Genomic DNA, 27,516 nt, shown 5'->3' with positions numbered 1-27,516 from the left:
ATTTGATTAAAATAATTAAAATTCACAATGAAATTCCACAGGCAGAAGAATAAAGTGCTCTGATTTCATGCCATCATTCTATTGAAGAGAAACTTCAAAACTCAGAAAGCAACATCAAATGATAATGTTAAATTACATACAATATTAATGCAAAATTTTAAAAGAAATAACTTGAAAAAAAATTTAAATTTATAATAATCTTTAAAGTATTATATTGCACAGTACTTGTACTTTATTAAGATTTAATAAACTACACTGCTGTCAAACAAACTGTCTGTTTTAGAATTCTTTTTAATGTGTAACATATTTTTACAAAAAGAAGTCAAGTATGCATGGGTTATAACTAATATATGCAATAATTTTGTGTATTCAGGATACAACAACGTTATGTTACAACATTCGTCATTGGTTGGAACACAGTAGTCAATATATTGAGCAAGACAACATATATATATATATATTATACACACACAGTACACAAATACTCATGAATCATAAACTGTATTTTCTGTATAGCAAAGTACTTGTAGTAAAATTTTCTTTCTTACCATATCCTTGATAACTTAAAAACTTTTTAAATAGTTTTCCTTACCTACAGAGAATTGAAACTTTTAACATATCGATTGATAAATAATGTGTAACTCTTAACATATCGATTGCTAAATGTTATTGTTTAAAAAAATGATGGAAGAAAAAAAACTTACACAATCTCTTCCATTGAACTTCAATACAATCTTCTCCTTTCACAGTCCTTTCTTTAATTATTCTAAAATTAATGAATATAATTTTGGATCACATGTAAGTTTTAAACTTCAGCACTAAAAATAATAAGTATGCCAAGATATATAATAAACAAACAAAAAAAGTTAAACCTAACACAAATGCAAGCTTTAAATTTCAGCACTAAAAATAATAAGTATGCCAAGTTATAATAAATAAACAAAATAAGTTAAACAAAAAACAATTGCTAAATTTTGTTGTTAAATAAAATTTGTAAAAAATTAACTTTTTTATATTATTAAACTATTTAAGAAACTTTTTAAAAAAAACGCACTTTTTAGTTGGCTTTTTAAAAAAAAAACTTATTTCTTATTCATCCAAATACAATTCCTTGGACTATTTGAGCTTGCCCCCAATGACAGGTTTCAAAAAGTTATAGTTTAAAAAATATTAACATAGTATGCAATCATGTTTATAGTTCTTTTGACAGCAGCTTTAAAATCAAATTTTACAGAAAAAATTTAAAAATTTTGGAAGGAACTATAGACTTTATAGATAAAAAACAACAACAATGAAATTTCACACTTAGTATATTTAAAACAACTAGAAAATAAATCAAAAGAATTTTGGCAACACTCTAAAAAAAGAAGTTTTTTTCTTTCTTTCCCTCCTTTTTATATGTATATAAATATATACACACACATAAAAAAAAGTTGAATGAAAGCCATTTTCAGCATTATTTTAACAATATTTGACAATTATACTTCAAATTAAATGAATTTTTATTCAACTGGAAGCAAACCAGTTTTTCAAATAGTATTTCAATTTTGAAATCTATAAAGGAGTTCAACCTTCAATAGTTTACTTAACAGAAATCAAAAAAACCTTTTAAGAGTTCTACAATTACCTGCATATCATAACGTTCATTAACTATTAATTTTTTAAACATAAATCAAGTATTATTTTCTGATATAGCATTACAAATAATTTCTTACTTTGACGGTTCTATCCATAATTTTGGCACTTTATCAGGAACTAGATTTATAAGTTGAAACTGATGCCAAGCAGTAATAACTGGTAAACATTTTTCTGAACTATTTTCTGGTGTAAAATTCCATAAAGTAAATGCTTTTTCCTAAAATAAATAATATGCAAAGAAGGTAAGAACATCATTTATACATTTCTAAGAGTAAATTTTAAAGTTTATTCTTAAAGAATAATCAAAAATGTATGACTCGATATAAATAACGTTCCAAACTATATAAAATTTGAATTTAAAATATTACAATCTAGTAAGTAGTGGTTATTAAATGGTATTAAACACTGTATTATTTTTAAAGAACAAAATAAATTGCAATTTAGTTTGTATGTTCCACAATCTGTTAATGATGAATAAGTATTTTATGTAGCAATACTATGGAGTAAAAATGGAAAAGTGCCAATTTTTCGGTATCAAGTACAAACTGACATAACTGAGTATGAGTTTCAAAAACCTGATACTTTTAAAATAAAATGCATATTAATCTTCATTTAGATCTCAACTTATTGAAGAAATTAGAGATTAAAATTTCCATGCTTTTAAAGATTGTTTGTACAGTTGATTTAAATCTAAAATAAAATTACAAACATTTAAACAATTTAACAATAAAATTACAAAAAAATAACACTCTTAGTTTATTATTGTCATTTTCAATAAAGATATACTTCAGTTCAGACAAAAATATTTTGGGAATCAAAAATGAATTTTCTTATTTTAAATTTATTTAAAAATCATTCAATTTAAGTAAACTAAAATATAAAAGAAATTTTCACCATCTTAAATTAACACATAAAGAAATGGCTTGCAATTTTTGTTAAAATAATTTTAAAAAATTTCATGTGAAAAAAATTAAAAATTAATTTTACAATAGTTAAATTAGTTTTACAATAGCTATTTAAAGAAATTCTTTATAATTTTTCAAGTTAAAAAGAAAAGCTATTTAATTACAATTTGTCTAATTTAATAAACATGAAAATGCATTCAACAAAAAGACACTCATTATAAATAATCTGGGCACAAAATTTTCACTAGCCAGTTGGATAAAATATGTGCAATTGACAAGTATTAAAAATAGGAAGCAAGAGTTTCAGACTTTAAAACATACCATGATAAAAAAATCATAGTAAGACTGCAATGTATGTTAACAGATATATTATCATCTTTGCATAGTTAGATCACAAAAAATTCTTAATTTGGTATAGATGAGATATCATTTTCATGTCTTCAAACCCAAACATCTTTAAGGAAATGGATGTTGCGTTGGCAAAATAAGCAGAACTAACTTTGCTCAACCAACATTGACTCAGATGCCAAAGAAGTTACATATAAAAAGTGTTTGGCAAAGATTTCCTAATTTTCTATAAATTATATAATTTTGTGGTATTCTACTAAACTAGATATTCTGCAGAGCTTCCTGTGGAAGAAGCTTTAACCGTCATAATAGAATGAAGACAGCATGAAATGATTTGCTCAAGATTTTTAAGCATTCTCCCTTAAAAGAGTTTTACTGAAGCAATGAAATTCTCCAATGGTATTTTAGTGAAAAAAGGCACTGGTATGCATATACAAAGTGTTACAATAGTAAGAATATATCTGATATTTTTATATTCTGCTTTTTCTTATTTCATAGGTTCTTAATGATATGTGGGTGATATTCGAACCATTGAAACTTTGACAACCTTTAAAATAATTCGTTTTTCTTGTTGAAAAAAATCTGTTTGTATATTCTTTTATGGTCTTGATCATCAAAAAGTTCTTTAAACAACATCTGTCATTTTAAAAATTGTTCATATTTTATGTAAAATTAGTGGTGAGTAGGACTGGGCTATAAATCGATATATCGCGACATATCGATTTAACGCCTATATCGGCAAACCGATACAGCAACTTTCATTCCAAGCGATACATCAGAAATGTGATTTAAGCCGTCGAGTGAAGAAGACGATATAACGATATAGCGATACACGCAAGGACTTTCTCTTACGTTCCGATGCCAACTCGCGCTGTGGAAGACGATATTGTTTCGTTATGTTGAGACGGCCTTGACTGATGAGCGGTAGAATCAGAATCACTTTTGAGACTTTATATCGTTATATCACATGTTCGTTTTCGCACCTTCGCGATTTGAAATCGTTTCTTGTAGATTATTTTCAATGGGATTAACTTCGTGATCGCCATCGTAACCTTGTTCTGAACGCAATCTATTATTGAAAAGAATTTATAAAGAAAAGTTTCTTCATTAATTAGATAAGTTTTTTATTTATTTTCTGACAAAACTTTTTTTATATTTTTAAATGTGAAAATTATCGGAAATCTAATTTAAGGCACCCATAAGGAATTAAATTACAAAGTAAATAAATTTGTTAGGTTATTTTTTTACTTTCTTTTAATTTATTAAAAACCTTTCGGATAAAACTTCTAATAATTTAATGGGCTTCTATTACTGATTTTAAATTTATAAATCTTGAGTTGCTTTTATTTTTAGAAATAAAGTTAAAACAAAACTTATTTTTTGGACATAAGTCAATAAACTTTATTTGTTCAAAAGAATTTGAAAAGTTTGCGAATTTTATTCATTTCTTTTTTTTTTTTTATCAATTACTACTTCGTTTTATTAGAGAGTAAAATCATTATTTTTTTTTAATTTTCGTTTTATATTATTAGTTAATTAGCTAAATATATTACCGAATATCACAATTCTTTTGTTTTTATTTTTAAGAATTTAATTAAGAAACTTTGCCTTACTTTGTTTTTCGTTCGTTCATTATTTAATTTAATTTAATTATTTATATGAAATAATAATAAAAATAATGTTTAAGAAGCATTTTTTTTCTAAAATTTATTTAACTCTTTGTTTTAAGCATACAAATAATTTTTTAACGAACTTATTTTTTAAATTTTGTTCCTATGCTGTTAGGTAAATATATTGATAAATTTCACTTTTATTTATTTTTTTATTTTTAAACTAAGAAATCTTTTGTTTTGCGTGATCATTTTTAGAAAATATAACAAAACTTGTGTTTACTTCTTCATTAAGAATTTGAACATTACGATCGAACTTAATAATTCTGTAATTATTTACGCATAATAGTACAAGCAAATATTGATTTGTTAAAAAAAGTTTCTTTTTTTTTAAAAAAAATATATATATTTTTAACACTTTGTTTTAAGTGTATAATGACTTTCTTAACAAACTTTTTTTTCAATTTTTTAAATTTTCTTTCAATAATTTCAGCTAGATATCTTTATAAAATTCCCTTTTTATTTTTAAACTGAGAAATCTTTCAGAGAATGAAAATTTTAAGAAATTATTACAATTCTTATGTTTACTTTTTAGTTTAAAATTCGAACATTTTTAATTTTAAACTTCGGCTTTTAGTCAATCTAACTTTTATTTTAATTAAAATATATTTTGAAATTTTAAAATCAGCTTTTGTTTAATAACAATATTTTTTTCATTAAGGGTGTTTTAGGGGTTAACTTAAATTAAGACTGTTTATACCTTATAAACGATAAAGAAGTGCAAATATTTCATTCTGTATCTACACACATTTTTTCAATAAATATTTTAAGTAAGATTTGTACATCTTAGTCAATTTATTTAATATATTTCTTTAGCAAAACATATATATTTTCAAATTTATAAATTGATTTAAATCAATATGCGTATGAAGTCTTGATAGAAATCTGACTTTCTGTGCCTTAAAGTAAATGAAATTCAAAAATACTATATCGCGATACATCGCTATATCGCGATGCAAAACTGACGATATATCACGATATATAATTTCTAATATCGCCCAGTCCTAGTGGTGAGCAAATATTTTAGTCTGGCCAGTACCTTTAGAACTGAGATTTCATACCTTATATAATACCTGTGAAGAAATGAAATAAAATTTGTATCAATCTTCAGCTCTCAACACCTTTGAATCAGTTTTAAAAATTAATTAATTTAGAATCAATGAATTCACTGATTAATATTAATCTGACGAGTGACTTAAGACCAAGAACTAAGTTTGAAAGTAGCAATTTATTCCTTGAATTAGTCTTAGATCATTATTAATTCCTTATATTACAATATTACCTAGACTAGTTCAGATGAATACTGACAGTTACTTGGTTAAGCAAGATTTAGTTTTGAAATTATGCTATCTAGAGATTTATTTTATATTGTTATAAAATTATTATTTTTATAAGTTACTATTACAATAGGTACAATCAATCTGAAATCAATTGATGTAAAATACACTTATTATTTTTAGGATGTATTTGTTTAAAGTACAAGGCATCTTTAAATTCTAAGAGAAAAAAAAGGAAATACAACATACCACTATTATATGCTATGTGCAAAATATCAGGTGTCAAAGGTAAAGTTCACTATGTAAAATGGGACAAATATAAAATCTCTTCAATTAGATGTAAGACATGATTAAAATAAGTTTTAGCTTTTAACAAATTTTTTCCAAGTTTAACTTTAATAGGGCTACGAAAAATTACCTATTTTTTTAAATACAGTAAATATTTAAATATTTTGACATTTTTGTTAATAGAAGCCTTATGAGGCAAAGCTCTAATTCTTATCTTTTCTGGGTTCTCTCAATTACTACCACAAAAAAATCTCTAAAACTGGCATTGGCATGAAGTTTGTTACAGATATCCTTTTATACAATCTGTAAGACTTCAATGCCTTGATTTAATGCTTAATAAAAAAATTTCAGCTGCTACAGTAATGTGAACAATAAAATGTCATAATTTATAACACAATTAAAAACTAATAGTTTTGTTAAAAAATTTGAGTTTTATTAAAAGCTTTACATTCTTGAAAAAATAACACTTAACACAAGCATGAAATTTTGTCAAAAAGAATGAATAAATTTTAGAAATTTTTAGAGAAGAAATAAAATTAATATTTTTTCAATAATTTAACTATTTTGTCAGAATAAATGAATAGTTCTTATTGCATGTAAGTTTCCAACCAAATATAGACTGTATATGTTTAAATAAATAATTCTACATACTTTTGGCATGATTTAATAAAATTACTCTCTATGTAATTAACAAGACTAGTAATTTTATAGCTCATTACCACGATCTAAGATTGAATTAAAAAATATAATGCATCTAACTCTCGTCAAATATCAAGATAAACAAAACCAATATTTTAAAGCATGCAAAAAATACTTAATTAACAAAATGATTGAATTTAAACTTTGAGATAAATATGTTCATAAAAGGGATGTTTTTAATTACAAAACTGTTTGAGTTTGTTTGTTTCCATACGGTAAAAAAAAAACTTAGAAAGAACATAACAGTATAGAATGAATTTTCACAAAAATTTTTTTTAAAGAATCATTTTTTTTATATATCGTCATTGAACATCAATTAATGTCTTCTAAATTATTGTATTATGCAAAACCTGATCTTAGTACTAATAAAATATTTCTCTTTAAAAAAATAAGACAAAACAAAGAAATAAGCAAATGCAATTAAGGTCCATACGTCAATCGAGTTTTTTTCCTAATCTTTTGACAACAAATATACAACTGTAATAATCAATGAACATTAATGACAACAGTAGTCAATATTTTATAACAAACCTGAAAGGCTTCTAAATTAGGACATTTCCAATCTAAATCACTTTCACTGGGTATTTTGTCGACGTAGCATAAATATTCTTCAATTACCTACATTTATAAAATATTTAATATCAATAAAAATTATGGTAAAATATGAATGATAAATAAAAGAATAAAAATAATGCTAATTATTTATACCAATTAAATTAATTTCAAATAAATACTACAAGTAGGGTAAGGGAGATACTTTTTATATTAAGGGACATATTTATTTTGCTTTTTGTTTTATCTCATTATAAAAAACCTCCCTAAATTTTTTTTTCATATATAAATATGAGATCATGTATTTTTGATTACTCCACATAAACAGAAATTACTAAGTAAGACCAAAGTATAAAAAACCGAGTTTTTTATTCTATGTAAACCGTTCATAAAAAAGGTTATTCAATGCTTTATAATAAGCAAGTATTTCTAAACTTGATAAAATATTCATCAATGTTAAAACATAACAATTTATTTTTAAAATTGAGATCACAACAATTTTTTCAAAATGTAACACACTTACTTTAAAGGACAAAAACATCAATTAAATCAATAGAAAAAATTTCACCAATATACAAAAACAAATTTTTATTCCTTTTATGAAAACCTACATAATTACAAAACAGAAACTCACAATAAATCAAATATGATTTTTATTTAATATGTTGCCACAAATAACAGCTGTAGTCATACAATTTTTGATGATATGTTGGTAATTGACAGCTATACCTGTTTTTAAGATTTTTATTAATAAAAAATTGATCATCGTAAGTTAAAAAGTGTATTAATGCATTTATTTGTTAATTAATCAATCATATATGCAAAAAAGGGGTAGTATTGTCATTTACCCTGGGAAGAAAAAAAAACTGGAGTGATGTGAAAATGGCAGTTACAGCCGTTGAAAGTGCTAATGGACTGTGACAAACTGTGTAAACTGTGACAAAATGCGAAAATGTTCTCTTCCAAAAAAATATCAGAGTACAATCCTCAAATTAAAATAGGTGCAACAACAGTCCAATTATGTATTTAGTTAAGTATGTATTTATTTATTTATTAATTGTAATGCATAGGAACTCAGAATTTAAGAAATAAAAGTACTCTGTATTTTAATGTATTTGACATTTGTAATGTATTTGTCTGTATTTCAATGTTTTTGAAAATGTTCAATATAAAATAAATAATAGATATATTGAGTGAAAAAGTTAATTGTAATGTCATGCAGGAAATCTACAGCAGTAATTAGCATTAAATATATAAAGTATCAAAAGAAAAAAAGTTTAATGCAGGGTCTTAAAAATTTCAAATTTTCTAGGAGCCTTAAATGAGAACATGTTTCCGAATCTAAAGTAGAATAACAGCTTTTTACTTTCTTGAATTTAATCAAGTCCAATTAATTTTTAATTTAATACTATCTAAATGTAAATAAAGTTTTATATGTACAATTTTAATGCAGATAATTATGCATGCTAAAATCATATCAAGTTAAGTACAGCATTCAGGCAAAAGCCAGTTATTCATAGAAAGGGGTCATGAAGGTAAAAGTTTCATAATTTTGAGACCAACAGCAAGATTAATGTAGTTGGTATTGCATACCAGCATTTTTTCTTCCCAGATAAGCTGTTACGCCTGGATCTGAGGCAGGCTAGGCTCTAAACTGTCAAGCGTAATACACCTTAAGTACTGTGCTATCACGTCTCAAAATAACATTGTACACTAGCATAATTTTCAAACAAGGCTTTAAGGCAAACAACAAATATCAGGTTAGATGTTATTTTGCTACAATTTTAAATTATAGCTACTATTGATTACACAGGGGTGATTGTGAGCCCAAGTCAAAATTCCTGAAAATTTCTGGAGTTAAAAAAAAAATTAAAACTGAAAAAAATGTAAACAAGGTTTTTTTCCTTTTTCTCAATATTTCTTAGTTTACTTAAAATTTTGCACATACTTATACCATTTAACACATACCTATGATGATCTGGAGAAGTGATTAAAATTTACAAATATGTCTTTCTTTCTGGAGTTTATGATTATAACAACTATTTACTGATAAAAAATGAATATTAATCATGAATATAAGCTTATAAAGTATATCTCTGGCTCTCCCTTACAAACAAATAAAATAAACTGTGTTTTTAAGTTCCACCTTTGAAAATTTGATTTTCGGAAACTTCCGGATCACTGTTAGCGAAAATTCTGGAAATTCGGAATTTTTAGGGAGCACAATCTGCCCTGTTTACATCACAGCCACAATTCTTTAAGGCACAGTGGCAACCATAATCTATAGACCTTTGATCAAAAGTAAATAATATCTTAGGAGATTGAAAATTATGAAACAGAAATATTAGCATAACAATACCTCTGTACTAGGAAAATCGGGAATATTTTTCACGGCATTGTAGATTTTGATTTCAGTTTTCCTTTTGAGCAAAACTTCTTCACTTTTATGCCAATCACACACACATGGATTATTTTTATTTGCTAAATAACAAGTTATTTTACTGTCACAAATCTTACATCCATTTTTCTTGTGTTCTTTCTGGGTACCTATGACAGAGACGAACATAATGAGACAGTGAAAAACACAGTGAGAAAAAAAAAAGAAAAATTTCTTTAAAAAAAATTTGGAAGAGTTTAAATATTTTGTCATTTTGAAGTTTATTGAAAGTTATATTTATTGTAGTTTAAAGTGCAGTGTAAATTTCTTATACTAAATATTTAAAGAGTTCCAAAAAAAAAGGAACACCCTGAATAACTTTTGAACCTCATTGAATCTTTAACTTCTAGAACTCAATCTAAATGGCTCAAAGGGGTGACCTCAAATATGCTAATTAATAAGTGCAGACGATATTTTAAGTTATGAAATCAGACACAAAAAAGTGTTTTCTCTGAATAAACATACCTGTTTTTCAATGGATTACGATTTCTGACCCCCAGAATAAAGGGAGTAATCACAAACTGCAAAATATAGTTCAAATAGTTTGGTTAGGAGAGCGTTTCAAAGTTTGGACTTTTGGCGTATTTCGCTATATCTCAAGAACTTTTTAAGATTTTACTTTTCGCATATTTCATTTTATCTTGAGAACTTTTTAAGCAAATTGAAAAATTTTGCACACAATTATAAAATTTATTTATCCAAAGAATATTCCATAGATAAAATAATTTTTAGTAAATATTTATTATTTCATTTGATTATAGTCGAAAAATGTTGAATAGTAAGGTATACACACTTTTGCAACATTTTAAAGAATATAATTTTACATGGCAAAATTGGTCGAATGGCTCAAAATATCATCAAAAATAAATATGAAAAATCTGACATTTTGGAAAGTACATTTAGTGTCTGATTTCATAACTTAAAATATCATCCGCACTTATTAATTAGCATATTTGAGGGCACCCCCTCGAGCCATTAAGATTAGGAAGTAAAGCTCCGATTATTAATTCAAAAGTCCTTTTTTTTGGAGCATTGTACATTTTTTTAATGTTATAAAAACTAGGGTTTAATTTAGATACCACTAACACTTTTTAGCACAAAGATTTTTTTTTCTTACAAAAACTGATTCTCACAGAAAATTAAACCTAATCACTACCATAAACTCAAACATAAAAAAAAAAAAACATAATTATCACAAAATAAACTGTATATAATAATAAAACATCAATTTACATCATACACTTTACCTATCCTGGTGAGATTTAATTTCTTCAAGGGATTCTACTTCATCTTTCTCGCCTGATTCCCACATAGATTATAATTTTTGGTATCATCTAATTAATTGGAAACACCAAATTTTTCAAAAGATTTAAATAATACATTAGCATTTTTTCATGCACCCACCCTGAATGATTTGATACAGAAAGTCAATCTTTTAAAAACAGGGTTAAATTTTTCAAATTCACCAAATATAGGAATTCAACACAATCAAAACACTTTTGAAGACTGAGCATCATTATTTCAGACAGAAAGAGCAAAACTTGACACATGCTCTTCAAAATGAGTATTTTATTTAAACTAAAAAAAACTAAACTCAGAGGCACAACAGCCCATGAATGAAAGCCATGTTTTACATTGTCAATTCGAGTTTTCTTGACTTTAGGCTTTGAAGTCAGGCTTAGTGTTTATTTCCAAAGAATGCTTGATACAAATTTTATCGATCCACTGAAGGGAAGAACAAGCTCAATTTTTGCCCCTTGCATGGTAAATCCATGTGTTGCTTCGATTGTTTTTTGACAACTATTGTTTTAAGTTATACATGGTTTTTAATAATCCTGATATATTTTAGACATATTTTCTTAGATTCTGAAAAATTTTACATGAGAAATTCCTATCGCTAATTAGAGTATTTACCTTTCACTGGAATGATTTTATCATTTATTTGATCGATTTTTCATCATTTATTACTATTGTTTTCCCCAAAGCTCTTAAAATAATATATTTTATTTTAAGAACTATATTATTTATTACAAACGAATCTCTAAACAAAGACTGCATTTGAGCATCCCCTTTTTGAAGAATCCGATTTGCATGCCTTCAATGCCAATCATTTTTCGGTAGTCATTGCCATGGATGAATGGGAGAATATCACCAATAATATTATAATATGTATTCCTTTAATTAATAAAAAAATTCTTACATTAAGAATTAAAAAAAATTACATAGTTTTATTTTATACATGAATATATCTGATACTATATAATAATCATAATCCTATATTGTTAAAATAGTAATATATTTGTTACTATTAAAAAGGTCTTTCAAAAAAGTATTTGTTAGGTAAAATTGTCATAGGAAGATTGAAAAAATTCTGACACAATGTGGAACAGGAGTGTGAATCACTACCACTTGACAACCGGGTTACAAGTTTTTTATCTATAAATTATAATAAAAAGATGTTGAAAAAATCTTTTATCACAAATTAATTAATAATACTAAAGTATTATTAATTAATTTTTGCTTATATTTGGATAACAGTTTTGTAATAGGTTAGATTTTTTTTAATAATAGTTAATTCAGAATTTAACTTATACAGTGAATACAAAATCTCTCATTTTGAAGAGAAAAATGGGAGGTGCACTTATAAATTGAATCAGCTAGCATAATCCGAAATATGGTAGCTAAAGCACTACATATGTTTAAGTTAAAGTATGTGAATTAAAACTGTACATTACAGTAAATTCTGAAAAAAAGAAACATGTATTTTAGATTTAAAAATGTAAAAATTTTTACATATTTTCCAATAAATTAAGCTAATTGCTAGTTAATTATAAAAAGATTTTTAATTCAGAAAAATTGGAGCAGCTATATAACTATTTCCTATGTTTAAAAAATACAGAAAAACTATAGGTTAAAAGAATTGATTAAAATTATATGTTAAAAGTGTTTGAAGTATTCACAAATTTAAGTATTAGAAAAGGAGATTGGTCAACATTACCTAATTTGAAAACATATTATTTGTTTAAATGATAAACTGCTTAAACACATTTTTTATAATCTTTTTAAGATTTAATACGTAAGAAGCAATAGATTTTTACCAAGATGATCACAGCGAGTGCAGTGACTACATTTCTTTAGACTCGCATTATATCCTGGAAATAGTTCAGATTCTGATTTTTCTTTCCATTCTTCAAATCTGAAAGAAAAAACAATAAATCACCTCATCAAAATAAATTTGTGTTTTTTGTAGCAATAATGAAAAAGAAAACATAATTTTACAATAATAATGAAAAAGAAAACATAATTATAAATGAAACCAAACACTATCAAACCTTGAGTAATTTATACTGTGAAGATTTAGAAAAATCATTAACAAATCAGTGGTATTTAATAAGTTACTTATAACAATTGATATATTTTGATGATTCTATTCCTAAAGAGATATCATGTATACTGATGAATGACTTCCATCAACCTAGGAATCAATCAGCAATATGCACATATTTCATGAAATTCTCCATGTCCTAGTGTATTGAATTACTACTATACTTCGACTCTGCATTAGAATACATTAAAAAATTTATTTTTTAAAAAAAGCACAATAAAACTTTGATTTTCTGAATCTGTTTAATTTGAATGCTTATGTTTACCAAATTCAATTTTAAGGCGTTTTTATTTTCTTTTTCTTTTTCTTTATTAATTTTACATGAACACAACTTATTTATTCCGTTGCAGTGACAGAAAATAAGTGTTATAATTCAGCTTGACACCAGGCTTTGTGCTGCATACCTACATCTAATTGACAATTTTATGTGAGCAACAAATAAACATTTTGATTAATTGGAGAAAATGGGTGCTTTGGTTTGATAAAATAAATGGCATTTTAGTTGATTTATCCATCTTTTTATCATAAACAGAATGACTTAGTTTAAAAATCAGAGTCCATACTTTGACTAAAATAATGTGTATTATGTTGGTAGTGCAAATAGATAAATATAGTTTTGTGGAATGAATAGAATCAAGAGGAATTATTAAAAAACTAGCAAAAGAATTTAAAATCAATTAAACGAGCTAATTATTGATAATTAGATGCTACAGTGGGTAAAAAATGTTTACAAATATTATGAGGTTTTAAAGAAATCATTTTATTAAAGTATTTTCACGGTTTAATATTTGAAAGCAGTGTTTTCACTACAGTACGAGAACGTGAGAATCTCGCATATTTTTTTCTTTTCTCGCATTAAAAAATTATTACCGCGAGAAATTCGTGCATTCTATAAACCAATTTCAAAATTCGCGAATTTCTCGCATTTTGAAAAAAATTTCCCATTGCACCATTTAGAATAAAATCCGTTACATTTTTCTTCCTGGATCTTTCATTATTTTCAACATCTGCCCATTATCTAGCTTCCCTATTTACCAGTATTGTTCAGAACCTTTAAGAACAACAGAACACCATCCCTCCGAACCACGAAACCTCTTTCAGAACGCATTTCTCTGCAACCATGTGTTTACCGTAGTTAAGGTTTCTTCATGTAAGAAGTTCAAATTTTTTGCCCATTAATGCAAGATGGACAAATACCTTGTAAAGGCAATATCTTCTACTCCGAAACGGACAAATGAAAATGAAACAAACGTGGGTAGAAACGATCAAAACGAAACCAACACTCATTTGAGCAACCTAATGAGAATAGCTGATGAAAAAGTAGATGTAGAACATTTTGCATATGATGATGCAGCAAAAATATTCAATCCTTATAAATTAGAAGATGTTAAAAATGTATTATAATTAAAGAAAAGATTTTTTTTCAAGTCTCTTTGTGCTTTTTATTTTTTTATTTTTAGAAATCTCACTTAACTTTTTGAAATCTCACCCTGTTTTTGAGAAAGGGTGAGAAATTCTCACCCATTTTTTTTCTGCGATGAAAACACTGGAAAGATTCATTGAATTTTCAAACCGGCATGTGACATGAAGGCGCTCGACAACAAGTGCTGCAGTTTGTTAGACATTCAGTGTTTGACATCAAACAAAATCCAAAAAAAAAAAAAAAAAAATACAAAGAAAAATTAAAAAAAAAAAAAAACTTAAATGTCAACTTAAAAATCGGCGAAAATCATGTGTGAGAGTCAGGATACAAGTTTGATTTTCTTGTAGATCTTGAAACAATAACAATAAACTGTTTACCAAGAAATTCACAGGCAATGAATACAATTTATACTATTTTGAAAAAAGGAGGGGAATAAAACCAAGTCAAGGTCAAAGGTCAAATACATTTTGTTTGACATTGAATAAAAATTAAAAACCTCATCCCCCAGACATACAAAAACCGCTGAGTGAAAGTTGATATGAAGTTTTGATTTAGCCAAGAAAAACATCTGACAAATAAATACTAATGACAAATAAATCTAAAAATATAAATCGCCAACTACAACCTTTCCAAACTGTTTCTCCTTTTTTTTTTCATAATTTGAATCTCATTTGAATTTAAAACTCAGATCCCAACTGACAGATTTAGACATCGATGTACAAATTCAGAGAGTAGTGTGGTGTGGGGAGGTGATTCCTTTTTATACCGAATAAACAAAGACCGCACCATGAGCAAAATACCAAATTTGAAAAAGAAAATATTTTTCAAAATTCGGTTTTGAGACTCTTTTCAGATTTTAAATCTAAAATCTCAATCTCGAAATAAAATTTTAGAAAAATATTTTCAAATCTGAAATAATTTTGGAGGAATCAGAAATGACAAAAATTTGGAATGATGACAGTCTAAATTCTAATATTTTATTTCAAGCTTGGTCGAATTCGAAGATAGGTTTGAATTTTGGAGAATTCAACAAGTTTGAAAACTTTTTCCAACTACAATGGAATCCAAGTTACAGGAGTTGTAGGTTGAAACAGTTTGAGTCTGAGAATGAAACTAATTTAAAGTTATAAAATACATTACATTACATCGTTTAAAATATAAAATCAAAGTGTCAAATACAATAGGAGTGTCAAATATATTTTACCAAACCATCCTCAATGATATCGGCATGCTTTTTAATATTAATTTTAGTTAAATTTTAGTCTTAGGTATTAGCTAAATTTCAAAACTAGAAACATAAAAGGCAAATTTCACAACAGTTCAACGTAAAACAATCATTATTTAAGGCAATTTACAAAATAAAATGGCATGATAAATTATTTACAAAACAATACATATATACATCACAAATAATCATAAAAATCCAAACTTTCCATACCAATTACTCTTTTAGCCTGCCGTAAATAGTCCAAGCGTTCATTTCTGCTCGCCGCCATCGCACTTTTAGACAGCATCTTCTGCAAATTTTTCTTCATGCCTAGCAAGTCAAACTTGTTGAGTCCGGTCATAAAACATAACCTTGCAAAGTTTCCAAAACGTCTGCCATTCCATCTATAGGATCAAACTCTGAAAGTCTTTTGGATAGCATTGGGCGTGTCTGCTGACAAACTGCATGCACTATATTGCTTTGTAGGGCCCTTTGTCCAGGATTCAAATAGGAATCTTTTCTAAATATGGAATTCTTTTTTTCCCCTAAAAGTTGACCTGCAGGACACTGGTGGTGATTGTACAGTTGAACAAAACTACTTTTTCTTTTAAAAACACTCTCTGAAATTTGTTGTCAAAGTTTAGCAAAATACGCATGATCTGCCGATCAATGGAAAATCACCCGACGAGTGTGGATTTAAAAATCTGAGTTCTTTATATAGTCTCTGAGGACTGTTGCAAAATACCATCATACATAAACTGATCTTGGAATTTGACAAGTTTGAAAAAATATTCAAACTTTGTTGAATATAAAGATTGGTTTGTGCAAGAATTCAAAAAAGTCCGAAAATATATTTGAACTTGGAAGCATTCTTATTTTCAGAATTTCAAACATATCTTGGAATTCAGCTAAGTCTGAAATTTTATTTGAGATTAAAATCTCGTCAAACACGCAAGCTCCAAACTGATTTCAGATTTAAAATAATAATAATAAATAAATAAATTTTTTGAGTTAAGAGTTTGATAAATTTGCTAGTTGTGAAATGATTCTTCTTTTTTGGTTTTTGAAGAAAAAAAATAGAAACATAATTATTAAAAAAAAAAAACATTTTTTTGTTATAATCTAATGATTACAAATGTTATTCAAAAAAATGTTTATCAGCAAAAAGAAATTATAATTAATAATTTTACCTTTTAAGAAGGTCACAATCTTGGAGTTCATGCAGCAGTTTTAAAGCACTGTCTTTCCCAATTCCTGGTACTCCCTTCACATAGTCACATCCTAGCAATAAAGCTAAACCAATTAAATTTCTTCGGCTAAGTATCAATTTGTTCTTTGCTGAGCTGAGACTGTACAGGTTCACATGAGGATCCTATTAGTGTTACAGTACATGTAATTAAAAATTATAATTGGAACTCAACTGAATTTTAAGTACACACAAGTGCTTTTTTTAAAATATTTACTTGAATATGGTCATCCTCATGCTAAGAATAGAGGGAGAGCGATTTCAAAGGAGTTAAAAATATAAGAACCAAATTTGATCATGTTAAATAGAAGCCTCCTTGCTACATCATGCATTTAGTTACATTGCTTTTTATTTATTACAGTTCAATAAAAAAAATTTAGAATTTTAGGAAAACAATTTTCTATTCCTAAGAATTATGAGAAATTATATGAATATTTTTAGAATCTTCAAATAATGAATCTTTTTTCTAAAAGAGCAAAAATTGGTGAGCAAATTCTATAAATTCATTGAAATTTGCAATGAAAAATTTTATTCTTACCATAAGACTTGAACTTGAGTTTGTGCACCTTTAGAGGTATCAATAGAGATAGAAAGAAGAATTTGTGATTACAGTGCCCGCCGCTTATTAAAATCACTTTCGTTTGATGCTCTTTTGATTTTATTAAGCGGCTGATTTTATTAAGAGGCGATTCAACATTTGAAGGAAAAAAACAAATTTTTATGCACAACTTTAAAAGCTGAAATAATGACCACATTAATGCTTCATTTTAACTAATTTAATTATTTTAATAAAGTAAAACCCTACATAAGATTAAATTTACAAAAGTTTTGCAAAAAAACGATCAATGGTTGCTTGAGTTGCAGTATTTAAAATTAACTTTTCAACATCATTTGAGAGTTAATAGAAGTTTTTATAGTTTTCGATATTCCTCCTCTTTGTTCTAAAGCTTGCCGCAATACATTAAGTGCTTTTCTGACTTCCACTGATGAGTTTATTTCATCTTCTGAGTCTGATTCCTCCATTTCTTGATTGGAAATAACTTTGCAATTTTTGATGTCTGTAACAATTTCAGACTCAGATTTTTCTCCTGATGTTTGCAAGTTATCGTCAATAGCTACGTAACGTGAAAAATTCTTGTCCGTTTCATTTTCTTCATTGCTTATCATTTCTTCGAAACAGTTATTAGCCCCATCTCCATTGAAGTTTCACGTTGACTACATTTAGGAAGCGTATCATAGTTTTGCAACACTTTGGATTTATCTTTAAGACTCAAATCTTTCCTTTTCGGCATGCTGATAAAATTTAGCACCAGACGAACTTAAAAATGATATGTGCTCTAACTACAATTTACTCAAACGGCTTAAATAATATGGAACATGTGCACAGACAGTTTTTTGGAAATCTATTCATGTTCTCTGTTAAGATAGATAACAAAAGAAACTTCTCTCCCTTCTATGGTTCATTCAATAAAAAGTAAGATAAGAATTTGACACCTGTTGAGTGAGATAGGTTTTTTCAAACTTCATTCAAGTCAAGGAATTAACATTAATAAATTGATTTCTAAAAACTGGCCGCTTACCATCCACATTTTTCCTTAACTCTTACACTTTGTATATCTCAGGAAAGTGCTAACCACACCTGTTTCACAGGTTTGTGAGTAACTGTTGCTTCTTCTCAAAAAATCTTTAAACTTCAAAAAAATAAAAATTTATAAATAAGAACAAAAAAAGCTGAAATATTGCACCTTTGATTTATTATGTAGTCAAAATTTTGATTTTAAAAAGCGGCGGCATTGATTTTATTAAAGGATGTTTTTAACTTGTACTAATATTGTAACGATTCGGTTCTTGCCGATTTGATTTTATAAAGCGGCTGATTTTATTATCCGGTGATTTTATTAGCGGCGGGCACTGTACTTCCATGTACAAACAATAATAAATAGAATAAGAAAGAAGAGCAGTAACATTAAGTAACAACAAAATTAAAATAGTTTAAAGTTGATTTCATTAATACAGTTGTCCTAATCGGAATGTAGTTTGATATATTTTCTTTTACATCTCGATTATATCACTCATTGAGATACATCCTTTTATTTTCTACTATTCTCCTCCAACAAACTGGATATATTAAGTGCTAATGCAGTTTAGGAATATAATAATAAATTTCTTTTACTGAAAAAAAAATTTACAATATAAGTTTTTCTTACGGTAGGATCAATTGTGAATTCTCGAAAAACTGAATCAGCACCATACAAAAAGGCATCACTGTCTTCAGTTATAACTCCATCCACTATCTGCAGAAGTAATAGAATATATTTGAATTAAACTCCTTTCCTCAATGAACTATCAGATATATAATGCTTATATATAACTTATATTACATACATATTACATGTATAAATTTTTATTGAATTTAAAAAAAAAAATTACAACAATTTTTTGCAAACATAAACGAATGTAGTACATAGCAATTTTTAAAACCTATGTTCGGAAATATATATATATATATATATATATATATATACCGTCTTCTCCCTCCCGAAGAGTTTGTGGAAAGCTGGCCCACCCTGCCTGCCTTTTCACAGAGGTAAATGTTTGTGTACACAGAGGTTTGTGCAACACAGGGAATTAAGAGAAGTAGAAAATAAAAATATATTGGTTAAAAAGTCCTAATATACATTTAAAAATGATAATACACATAAAAATTAAAATACATTTAAAAAGTATTTATGCTGAAGAAAAAGAAGCAAAAGGAAAAAAAATAAAAACAACAATGCACTTAAAATAGTGTAATCTAAAAATTAAAAGTTCCACCAAACATTGTCTCTTTATTGAAACTCTTGGAGAAAACAGGAATATTTCACACAAACGCATCTCCATGTTACCTCAAATTAAGATTGAAGCCAACAGCTTAATAGGATAAACTTTAAATTGCATAAAATTCATAGTTTTTAAAGTGAAAGGTAAAGACAAATTCATATTCTTTTTTAAAATAAACAAATTAATATTTGACTTTTACATCTCAAGTAAATAAGTGGAGTCATCCTTTATTATAGGAAGGAGGAGATCATACAAGACAAAACTACATTCCAGAAACAATATGTAATTAATACCAGCAGTTGCTTAAAACCTATTCAGCTCCAGATCAATGGGTACCAGCCAGCCAATAAAGTAAAGGCAGATAGTGCACAATACTCACCAGGTTGGCATTCCAACATCATTGACTTTTTAAAAGTGAAGCTGTAAGTTTCAGAAACTATTTAGCCAACAACCAGTTGTTGCGGAGGTGCACTACTTTACATACATAATACTAGCATTATCCTCTAAATATAAGAAAATTTTTAAGAAAAGGAAATTTCTTCTTAAGAAAAGGAAATTTCTACTTTCCTATACAGCCTACCCTTTGGCCACATCAGACAGTATTTATTTCAAATTATATTGTGGTTATTGCATAATCACGACTTTTTCATTCTTTCACGAACCTAATATGAAACAGACCTCACCCTGATGTGATGCACAATTTTGTCCCTTACGGACGGCGTTCTTGCACTCCTGGTACCTCCGTCATCCAGCATACAACTTGAAAAAGAACCCCTTTCACATCAGGGAAGAATCTATTAGGAAAATGCTAGAGGCAAAATCGTTGAATTACCCTCGCATTGTCATCTGCAGCTCTGTACATGTAACGTATCTCAGCCTTATCCAGATTTGCGAATGCATACATCTTATCGATGATCCACAGAGCAAATGAGCAGGTAGACGCCCTCTAGCGTGTTATGACTTGCATTCGGATATGCATTGTATAGTGATGTATGCTTGTCTAGCTATGTCCTATCTTCCCTTAACACACGTCATTAGTTATGAGACACCTTGTACATAAAAACATTAATTTAACTAAAACAACAAAAGTATATTTTTAATAAAAAGATAATTTACCCCTTGCAAGCAAAGAAAGGCACAAAATGCTTCTGCTTCTCCACAGCTCTTCAAGCAAGGCACTCCCAGAATTTGCAATAAATCTCTACACTATTAAAATTAAGTGTGACAGTAAAATGTACCATTAAATAAAACAAATATATACAACACAAATGAAATATACAAAAGAAATACAGCTCCAATTGAGCCTTTTCAGCAACACATAAATAAATACTAGTATTCCAACATCAATTATTTGAGTAAGCAGGTCATTTAACTAGTTGATACATTGTATCTATCATAATAACACTGTAAATACACACATTAAAATATAATTAATAATATGGATATTTATTAATTTATTATGATTGATACATTGAAATAACTTTTATTTATAGAGTAGCTTTTTGAGAAAAAAATAGATCCCAAAAACAAATACTCTCATCAGACAATTCTGAATAAATAAGAGATTTTCTTTTACATATCATACCAGTATTTATTTCACTGTACTATCCGAGATAACCATTTATTACTTAATTTTGTACCTATTGAGTCATCCTTGTTTTTGGTTTTAGATATTAACAACAATGCTAAGAAAAAATAAAATAATCACATCAGATAGTTAGTGCACTACACTCAAATAAAAGATATATCCTATTGTTAGTTTATGCCAGCAAGTTGTATTGCACTATATGAGAAAAGCACTGCTATCAAACAGGTATTGATTTTAAAATTACACCTGTGAAAATATGGGATGATAAGAATATATCAATGTTCTTTTGAAATGTTTTTAAAAGGGTGGCTCTCCTGCCTGCCATTTGATCCCTATAAATGTGCCCTCTTTGTAAAAATAAATCCAAATCTCTTAAAAACATTGAATTTTTATTCATATTCCATTTTTAAGAAGATTTAATTAACTGTTAAAATAATAATTGCACAAAAAAATTATCTGTGTTTATAGGTTTAATTCTGATTACTATTGCAAATATTTATTTTGTTAGGATTATTCTAAACTGGTTAAGTTTTTATAAGTTTCTCTTTTTCAATGGGGTATATTAATGTTTTTTTAAACTGATTTTAAATTTCAAAATTATTTTTAATTTAATACCTTTTTATTAAAATGCACCTTTAATTGTCTGTTTTCTAATACATTTCAGTATAAATTATAAAAAAAAAACTTTTAAGCTGTTTATTATTAAAAAAAATTTTTTGTTTACATTTTTCTTTTTTTAAAAAAAATTATGCACAGAGATTGTTTGTCTCTTAGAAAGCCTTTAACTGTTATTTATAAACTATAAATTTTTCTCTTATTTACATGAGTGAAAACTTTTTAAAATATACACATAAAAAATAACATATGAGACGTATAACGTAACATAGTGTATAAGACGATAACTTAAAAATTGGTGAGCATGAAATTCAGTGATTACATGATATTATATATTTTGATAAATTTTTATGGTGTTAAGTGAGTGCCCTTTTCAAAATTCAAAGCGTCTTTTTCTGAGAGGAAGCACCTGCCTGGTTTTATTCCTAGGGAAAACTCTGGAACATATATAATGTTAAAGAGGACAAAAGTTAAAACCAAAGTCACAAAGCAAATAAACTATTCTATGTCAAATACTGGTGCTGTATTAGAGCATATTTATTCATAAAAAATACAATGAGAAAGAAGCATTAAAAATGTATATTAAAGTTTATTTTGAATTTGTTAATAGTTTAATATGAATAAATAAAATAAAAAGTACCAAAATGTCTTAAAATTTTAGAATAATTAGAAAAGTTTTCTAATTTTTCCTAACTAAAGTATATTAATTTAAATCTAATGACATAATAGCTTAGTTTTTTTTTTCATTGATTTTTAAACTAAAAATTTTAATTTGATTTTTTACAAATTTCTTATATGAAATAATGATGAATATTAATAGTTGGATAGAGATAATTGATTTAGATACAATATATTGATATCTAAAATTTTAATACAAAGGAATTTTAAGGAAATACTTATTCATCACAGTTTAGGATAATAAAGGTAGATAGTGCTTCACATAAAAAATATCAGATAAAATATGATGGAAATATAATGCTATATAAATATATTTAATAAATGTAATGCTACTGAAAATGCTATATAAAATATAAATATATTTTCAACTAGAGCAAATAAGTTTAATAATACATTTTTGGTCCAGTTGCCAAATAAAAGAATATCTTATTAAAATAATATTCAAAAAAATTATAAATTTAGAATTAAGGAAAAGAATATACAGATGGAAGGGGATTGGCATAAATCATATATCATTGGTGGCAGAAGACCTATGGTTCAACATTTCAAATAACTACCACTGGTAATGGTAGTTATTTGAAATGTTAAACTCTTTAACTCACAAGACCAACTTTGTTTATATTTTTACTAATTCATAATTAAGAAGCACCAATTAAATCTTGTTGAAATAAATAATCTGAAAATTTTATTTCATTAACAAAAATAAATTATATTATGTTATTTAAAAATATCAATTCAATATTTCTATTCACTTTTTTTTTTTTTTTTTTTTGCTACTTATTAGTGAATTTATCGTGGAAAGAAAAACTGTAAGCATTTTTAGATAGCTTCAAATAACTAACTTATAACAGTTAACTGCTGCTAACCATCAGTAGAACAGATGGGAGTGTTTTAAATTTTGATTTGAGTACTATAGCTTGATGATTTTAAATTTGAACAACACTCTCTCTCTCAAATATTCTCCTGAAATAGGATACATCAGAATCTGTCATACATACAAAACTGATTATTACAAACAACTTAAATTATTATTTTATTAATATCTTTGAAATTGTACAAAGAAATAAAGACTAATTTAACTATTTTACCTTCTTTTAATTTTTATGAAAAAACAAACCTTTTTACTTGAATAAGGTTTGGTCATGAATTCCCACCAACTCTATCAGAACTTTAAAATAGTATTTGCAAAATTAAATATATGAAGACAAAATTTCATCTCCATGCAGAGATGTAAAAAAAATTTACAAATTAATATTGTAAATTCAAACTTATTTTTAGAAATAATTTTCCCTATTAGCCAAACTATTTTTTTAAAAAAAATATTAATATACCATTTTTAAAAATTTCATAATTCATTAATTCTCCATTACTAATTTTTTTTTTTTTAAAAAAAGTAAATTTGTTTAAAAATTCTTTCACGCATTGAAATAAGTTTGGATAAACTTCCTTTTATTAAATTTCATCAAAAAAAAAAGCTTTAGACCTTTTTTAATTAGTAGTAAACATATCTAAAAATCCTAAAATTTAAAATGAAAAAAAATAATGTTTTTGTACACCAAAAGAAGATTTTGATAGCAGACAAGATAATGGTAATGGAGAATGGATTATTCCACTATATTGTATATGTACAGTAAGGCGAATATTTACCTACTTAGTGTGCCACCTTTGATTAATAGATAAACAAAATATTTAAAGAAGCTGAAATATCTATGCTATATTAAGAGAAAACAAGTACAAACTGAAAGATTGTGTGTGATACCTGTGACAAGGTACGATCAAATGTTGAACGGCTAATATTATCAGAATTTTTATTCTTATCAGAATTATGATGATTTCGTTCTTTAAAAGCATTTTTCTTCAAAGCTGGCATGTCACCTTCAAGCACAAAAATTGGAAATGCACCATCCTGAAGTAGTCTGGATACGCGGAAGAATAAATTCCTATAATAAAATAAAATAAAAATATGAATTTTTAGAAACCATATATTAATTACTAATTATAATATTAAATAGTTTTTAACTGGTTAGTGTTTTATGATGCTTAAAGATAAGATTCCACCAGTTGTATTTCCACCTAACAAATTGGTTGAGAAATTAAATTTCAAAGTTGAAGAAAATGCTGGAAACAGAAAAATTTTCTGTTTAATCAAAATCTACTTAATATTCAATATTTCTGCCATTTTTGTTCTTCTGCAAAACATACTAACAGTTTAGCAGAAAAATTACTAGTAAAGAAACTTAAAACGGATACCCAAAGTTACCATTAAACACAATCCTTGTTTCTTCATTTATTTATGATTACTGTTAATTTAATATTAATCTCTGCCTCATTCCCTGTCATATGTCTTGCGGGCAGCAGCTCGCAAGAAACTAAAAAAAAAAAAATTTTTTTAAATCACAGAATAAAGCAGTGTTTTCACTACATTGTGAGAATCTCGCATATTTTTTTCTTTTTTGCGTTGAAAAATGATTACCGCAAGAAGTTTGCGCACTCTATTAATCAATTTCAAAATATACGAAATTTGGAAAATATTTCGTCTTCTGAAATTTTGAATAAAATCCGTTTCACTTTTCTTCCTCGATCTTTCATTATTTTGAACATCGGTCCTTGTTATCTAGCTTCCCTATTTACCAGTATTTTTCAGAACCGCCGCGAACAGCAGAACACCCCCCTCCCGAACCCCTTTCAGAACACATTTCTCTGCTATCATGTGTTCATCGTAGGTAAGGTTTTTCATGTAAGAAGTTTAAATTTTTTGTGCATGAATGTAAAATGGACAAATACCTTGCTAAGGCGACATCTTCTACTCCGTAACGAACAAATGAAAATTAAACAAATGTCAGTAGAAACGGTCAAATCGAAACAAATCCGGATATTTTTCAGCCAAATAAATATAATAGCTGATGAAAAAGTAGATATAGAACATTTTCCATATGATAATGCAGCAAAAATATTCAATGCTTTAAATATTAGGAGATGTTAAAAATGCATTATAATTAGAGAAAAAAAAATTTTAAAGTCTATTTGCGTTTTTTTAATTTTTAGAAATCTCACTTAACTTCTTGAAATCTCACTCTGTTTTTGAGAAAGGGTGACAAATTCTCTCCCATTTTGTTTTTCTGTAATGAAAACACTGTAAAGCATCACCAACTCGAAAGATATAACTCGTAGCCATCCCCGGGCAAACATTTTCGTGCTTTTTTACACATAAGATTTACAATTAAATGAGATAAGATTAAATAAGAATTTTAAATAAAATTAGCGTGTTGTTTCATTTTTACCTTTTTTTTATTAAGAGTTGTTAATTGGCATCTTTATTTAGTCGAATTCCAGAAAGCAAGGTTTTCACTTTACTTTCAAGCTAACCAGACGAAAATTTGTTTGTTTCAGTTATGAAGTAGAAAATAAAAAAATAAAACGCAAAAAAAATTATAAAGAAATAAGAAACAAGTATTTCAGAAGGTAACAAAAACAAAATTGATAGTTAATATTTTGAAAAGTCAAGACAGAAAAAATATTTTCATGCAGTATTACCTACTAATTTCACACTAACCTTAAATGAGGGTTTCTTGAATTTGCAAGCCCCTTGCATTGAGTTGCTTGAACCACCCAGCCGCTTAAATCGACAGCGATTCGTTTACCCGATAAATAATTCAAAGGTTTTCTTTCCGCTAACTCAGACAGTATATTCCAAAGACCTTGAACACCCATCTGTATTTTCAATAAATGATAATTAGAAAAACATATGTCAGCAATTTAAATATATATTTCCAAAAAAAAGAGTTAGTATTTCCTAAAAAGTATACGAGGAAGAAATTTAAACTAATATTTCAATTAAATTGTTCAACTACAATTGAAATATATATAGAAAATAAGATAAAAAATAATCTGACAGTAATAATCATCCAAACCAACTATAAACAAAGATCGGCTTGTTAAATAGAAAACAAAAAATTGAAATCCTGCTAACTTTTGAACGTTGTAAATGTAAACTAAATTAAAATTAATAAGCTTTGACAATAATATGAACAAAAACCGAATTCAACAGTTTAAACTAGATGAAAAATATATCTTTATTTGAGAACTGTACGTTGCCAGATGCAGAAGCTTATAACTACATGGGTAAATAAATGTAACTGTATCTATTGGTGATCAAAATGGATTACAGATGGCGTAGAACAGAACTCTCGACCTATGCAACTTTTCACATACGTTCACCAGTAGCGAGAGGAGAGTCATTGAAAATGGAGGTGCGATAGTTTCGCTCTTGATTTTCAAATAGATTAATAACTTTTAAGGCAAGAAACTGTCCCGCAGTGTTAAGACGCGATTCCCAGCAGATTACCGAAGTCAAGCATCACTGGCTGCAGTCACTGTGTGGGTGGGTGACCACTTGGATCAGTCTGCGTAGGGACCGACGGTGTGTGGTATTGGTCCTCGTTAAACTGTTCTACCATAAAGTGTTCGACTTCACGTGCAGGTCGTGGGGATACCAAAGCAGGGGAGCCATCCTCTCTGCAGAAGATCAAAATTGCGATGGCATGTCTGCGGATCTTCCTCGGGGATGTTTCCTTATTGTGACTTATTAAATTTACAAAAGAAAAATGCTTGATGCTCCTTCTTATGTAAGCGAAAATAAAATGGAATCTCGTTTCATTATAGAGAAGGAACATCCATAACATCGGCAAAATTTTTGTAAATAAACAGGGAAAAAAAATAGGTATCTTATCTTTTTATTAG

At 27.1% G+C, this 27,516-nt stretch overlaps 1 protein-coding gene across 4 annotated transcripts in view; it reads right to left on the bottom strand.

Moving 5' to 3' along the window:
- Window positions 1-26,864, bottom strand: part of Gen (XPG-like endonuclease) — a 36,008-nt gene extending 9,144 nt beyond the window's left edge. Inside the window, exons 1-11 of one of the 4 annotated variants that reach the window (XM_043041626.3) lie at window positions 26,747-26,864; window positions 26,330-26,487; window positions 24,536-24,716; window positions 21,012-21,101; window positions 19,283-19,369; window positions 17,020-17,201; window positions 12,913-13,010; window positions 9,737-9,924; window positions 7,357-7,443; window positions 1,716-1,855; window positions 705-766 (exon numbers count right to left, since the gene is read on the bottom strand). In XM_043041626.3, coding sequence (XP_042897560.3) covers window positions 705-766; window positions 1,716-1,855; window positions 7,357-7,443; window positions 9,737-9,924; window positions 12,913-13,010; window positions 17,020-17,201; window positions 19,283-19,369; window positions 21,012-21,101; window positions 24,536-24,716; window positions 26,330-26,487 — 1,273 coding nt within the window. In that variant the 5' untranslated portion in view covers window positions 26,747-26,864. Of the gene's footprint in view, window positions 1-704; window positions 767-1,715; window positions 1,856-7,356; window positions 7,444-9,736; window positions 9,925-12,912; window positions 13,011-17,019; window positions 17,202-19,282; window positions 19,370-21,011; window positions 21,102-24,535; window positions 24,717-26,329; window positions 26,488-26,669 lie in introns of all 4 variants that reach the window. The other 3 variants (XM_087157520.1, XM_043041628.3, XM_087157521.1) reach the window with 3 other exon arrangements.
- Window positions 26,865-27,516: the final 652 nt, after the last annotated feature.

Source organism: Parasteatoda tepidariorum, chromosome 2 (assembly GCF_982258835.1).
Source record: "Parasteatoda tepidariorum strain Cologne lab strain chromosome 2, Ptep-v5.0, whole genome shotgun sequence".
Taxonomy (NCBI): domain Eukaryota; kingdom Metazoa; phylum Arthropoda; class Arachnida; order Araneae; family Theridiidae; genus Parasteatoda; species Parasteatoda tepidariorum.
This window is presented reverse-complemented; position numbering and strand designations above follow the sequence as displayed.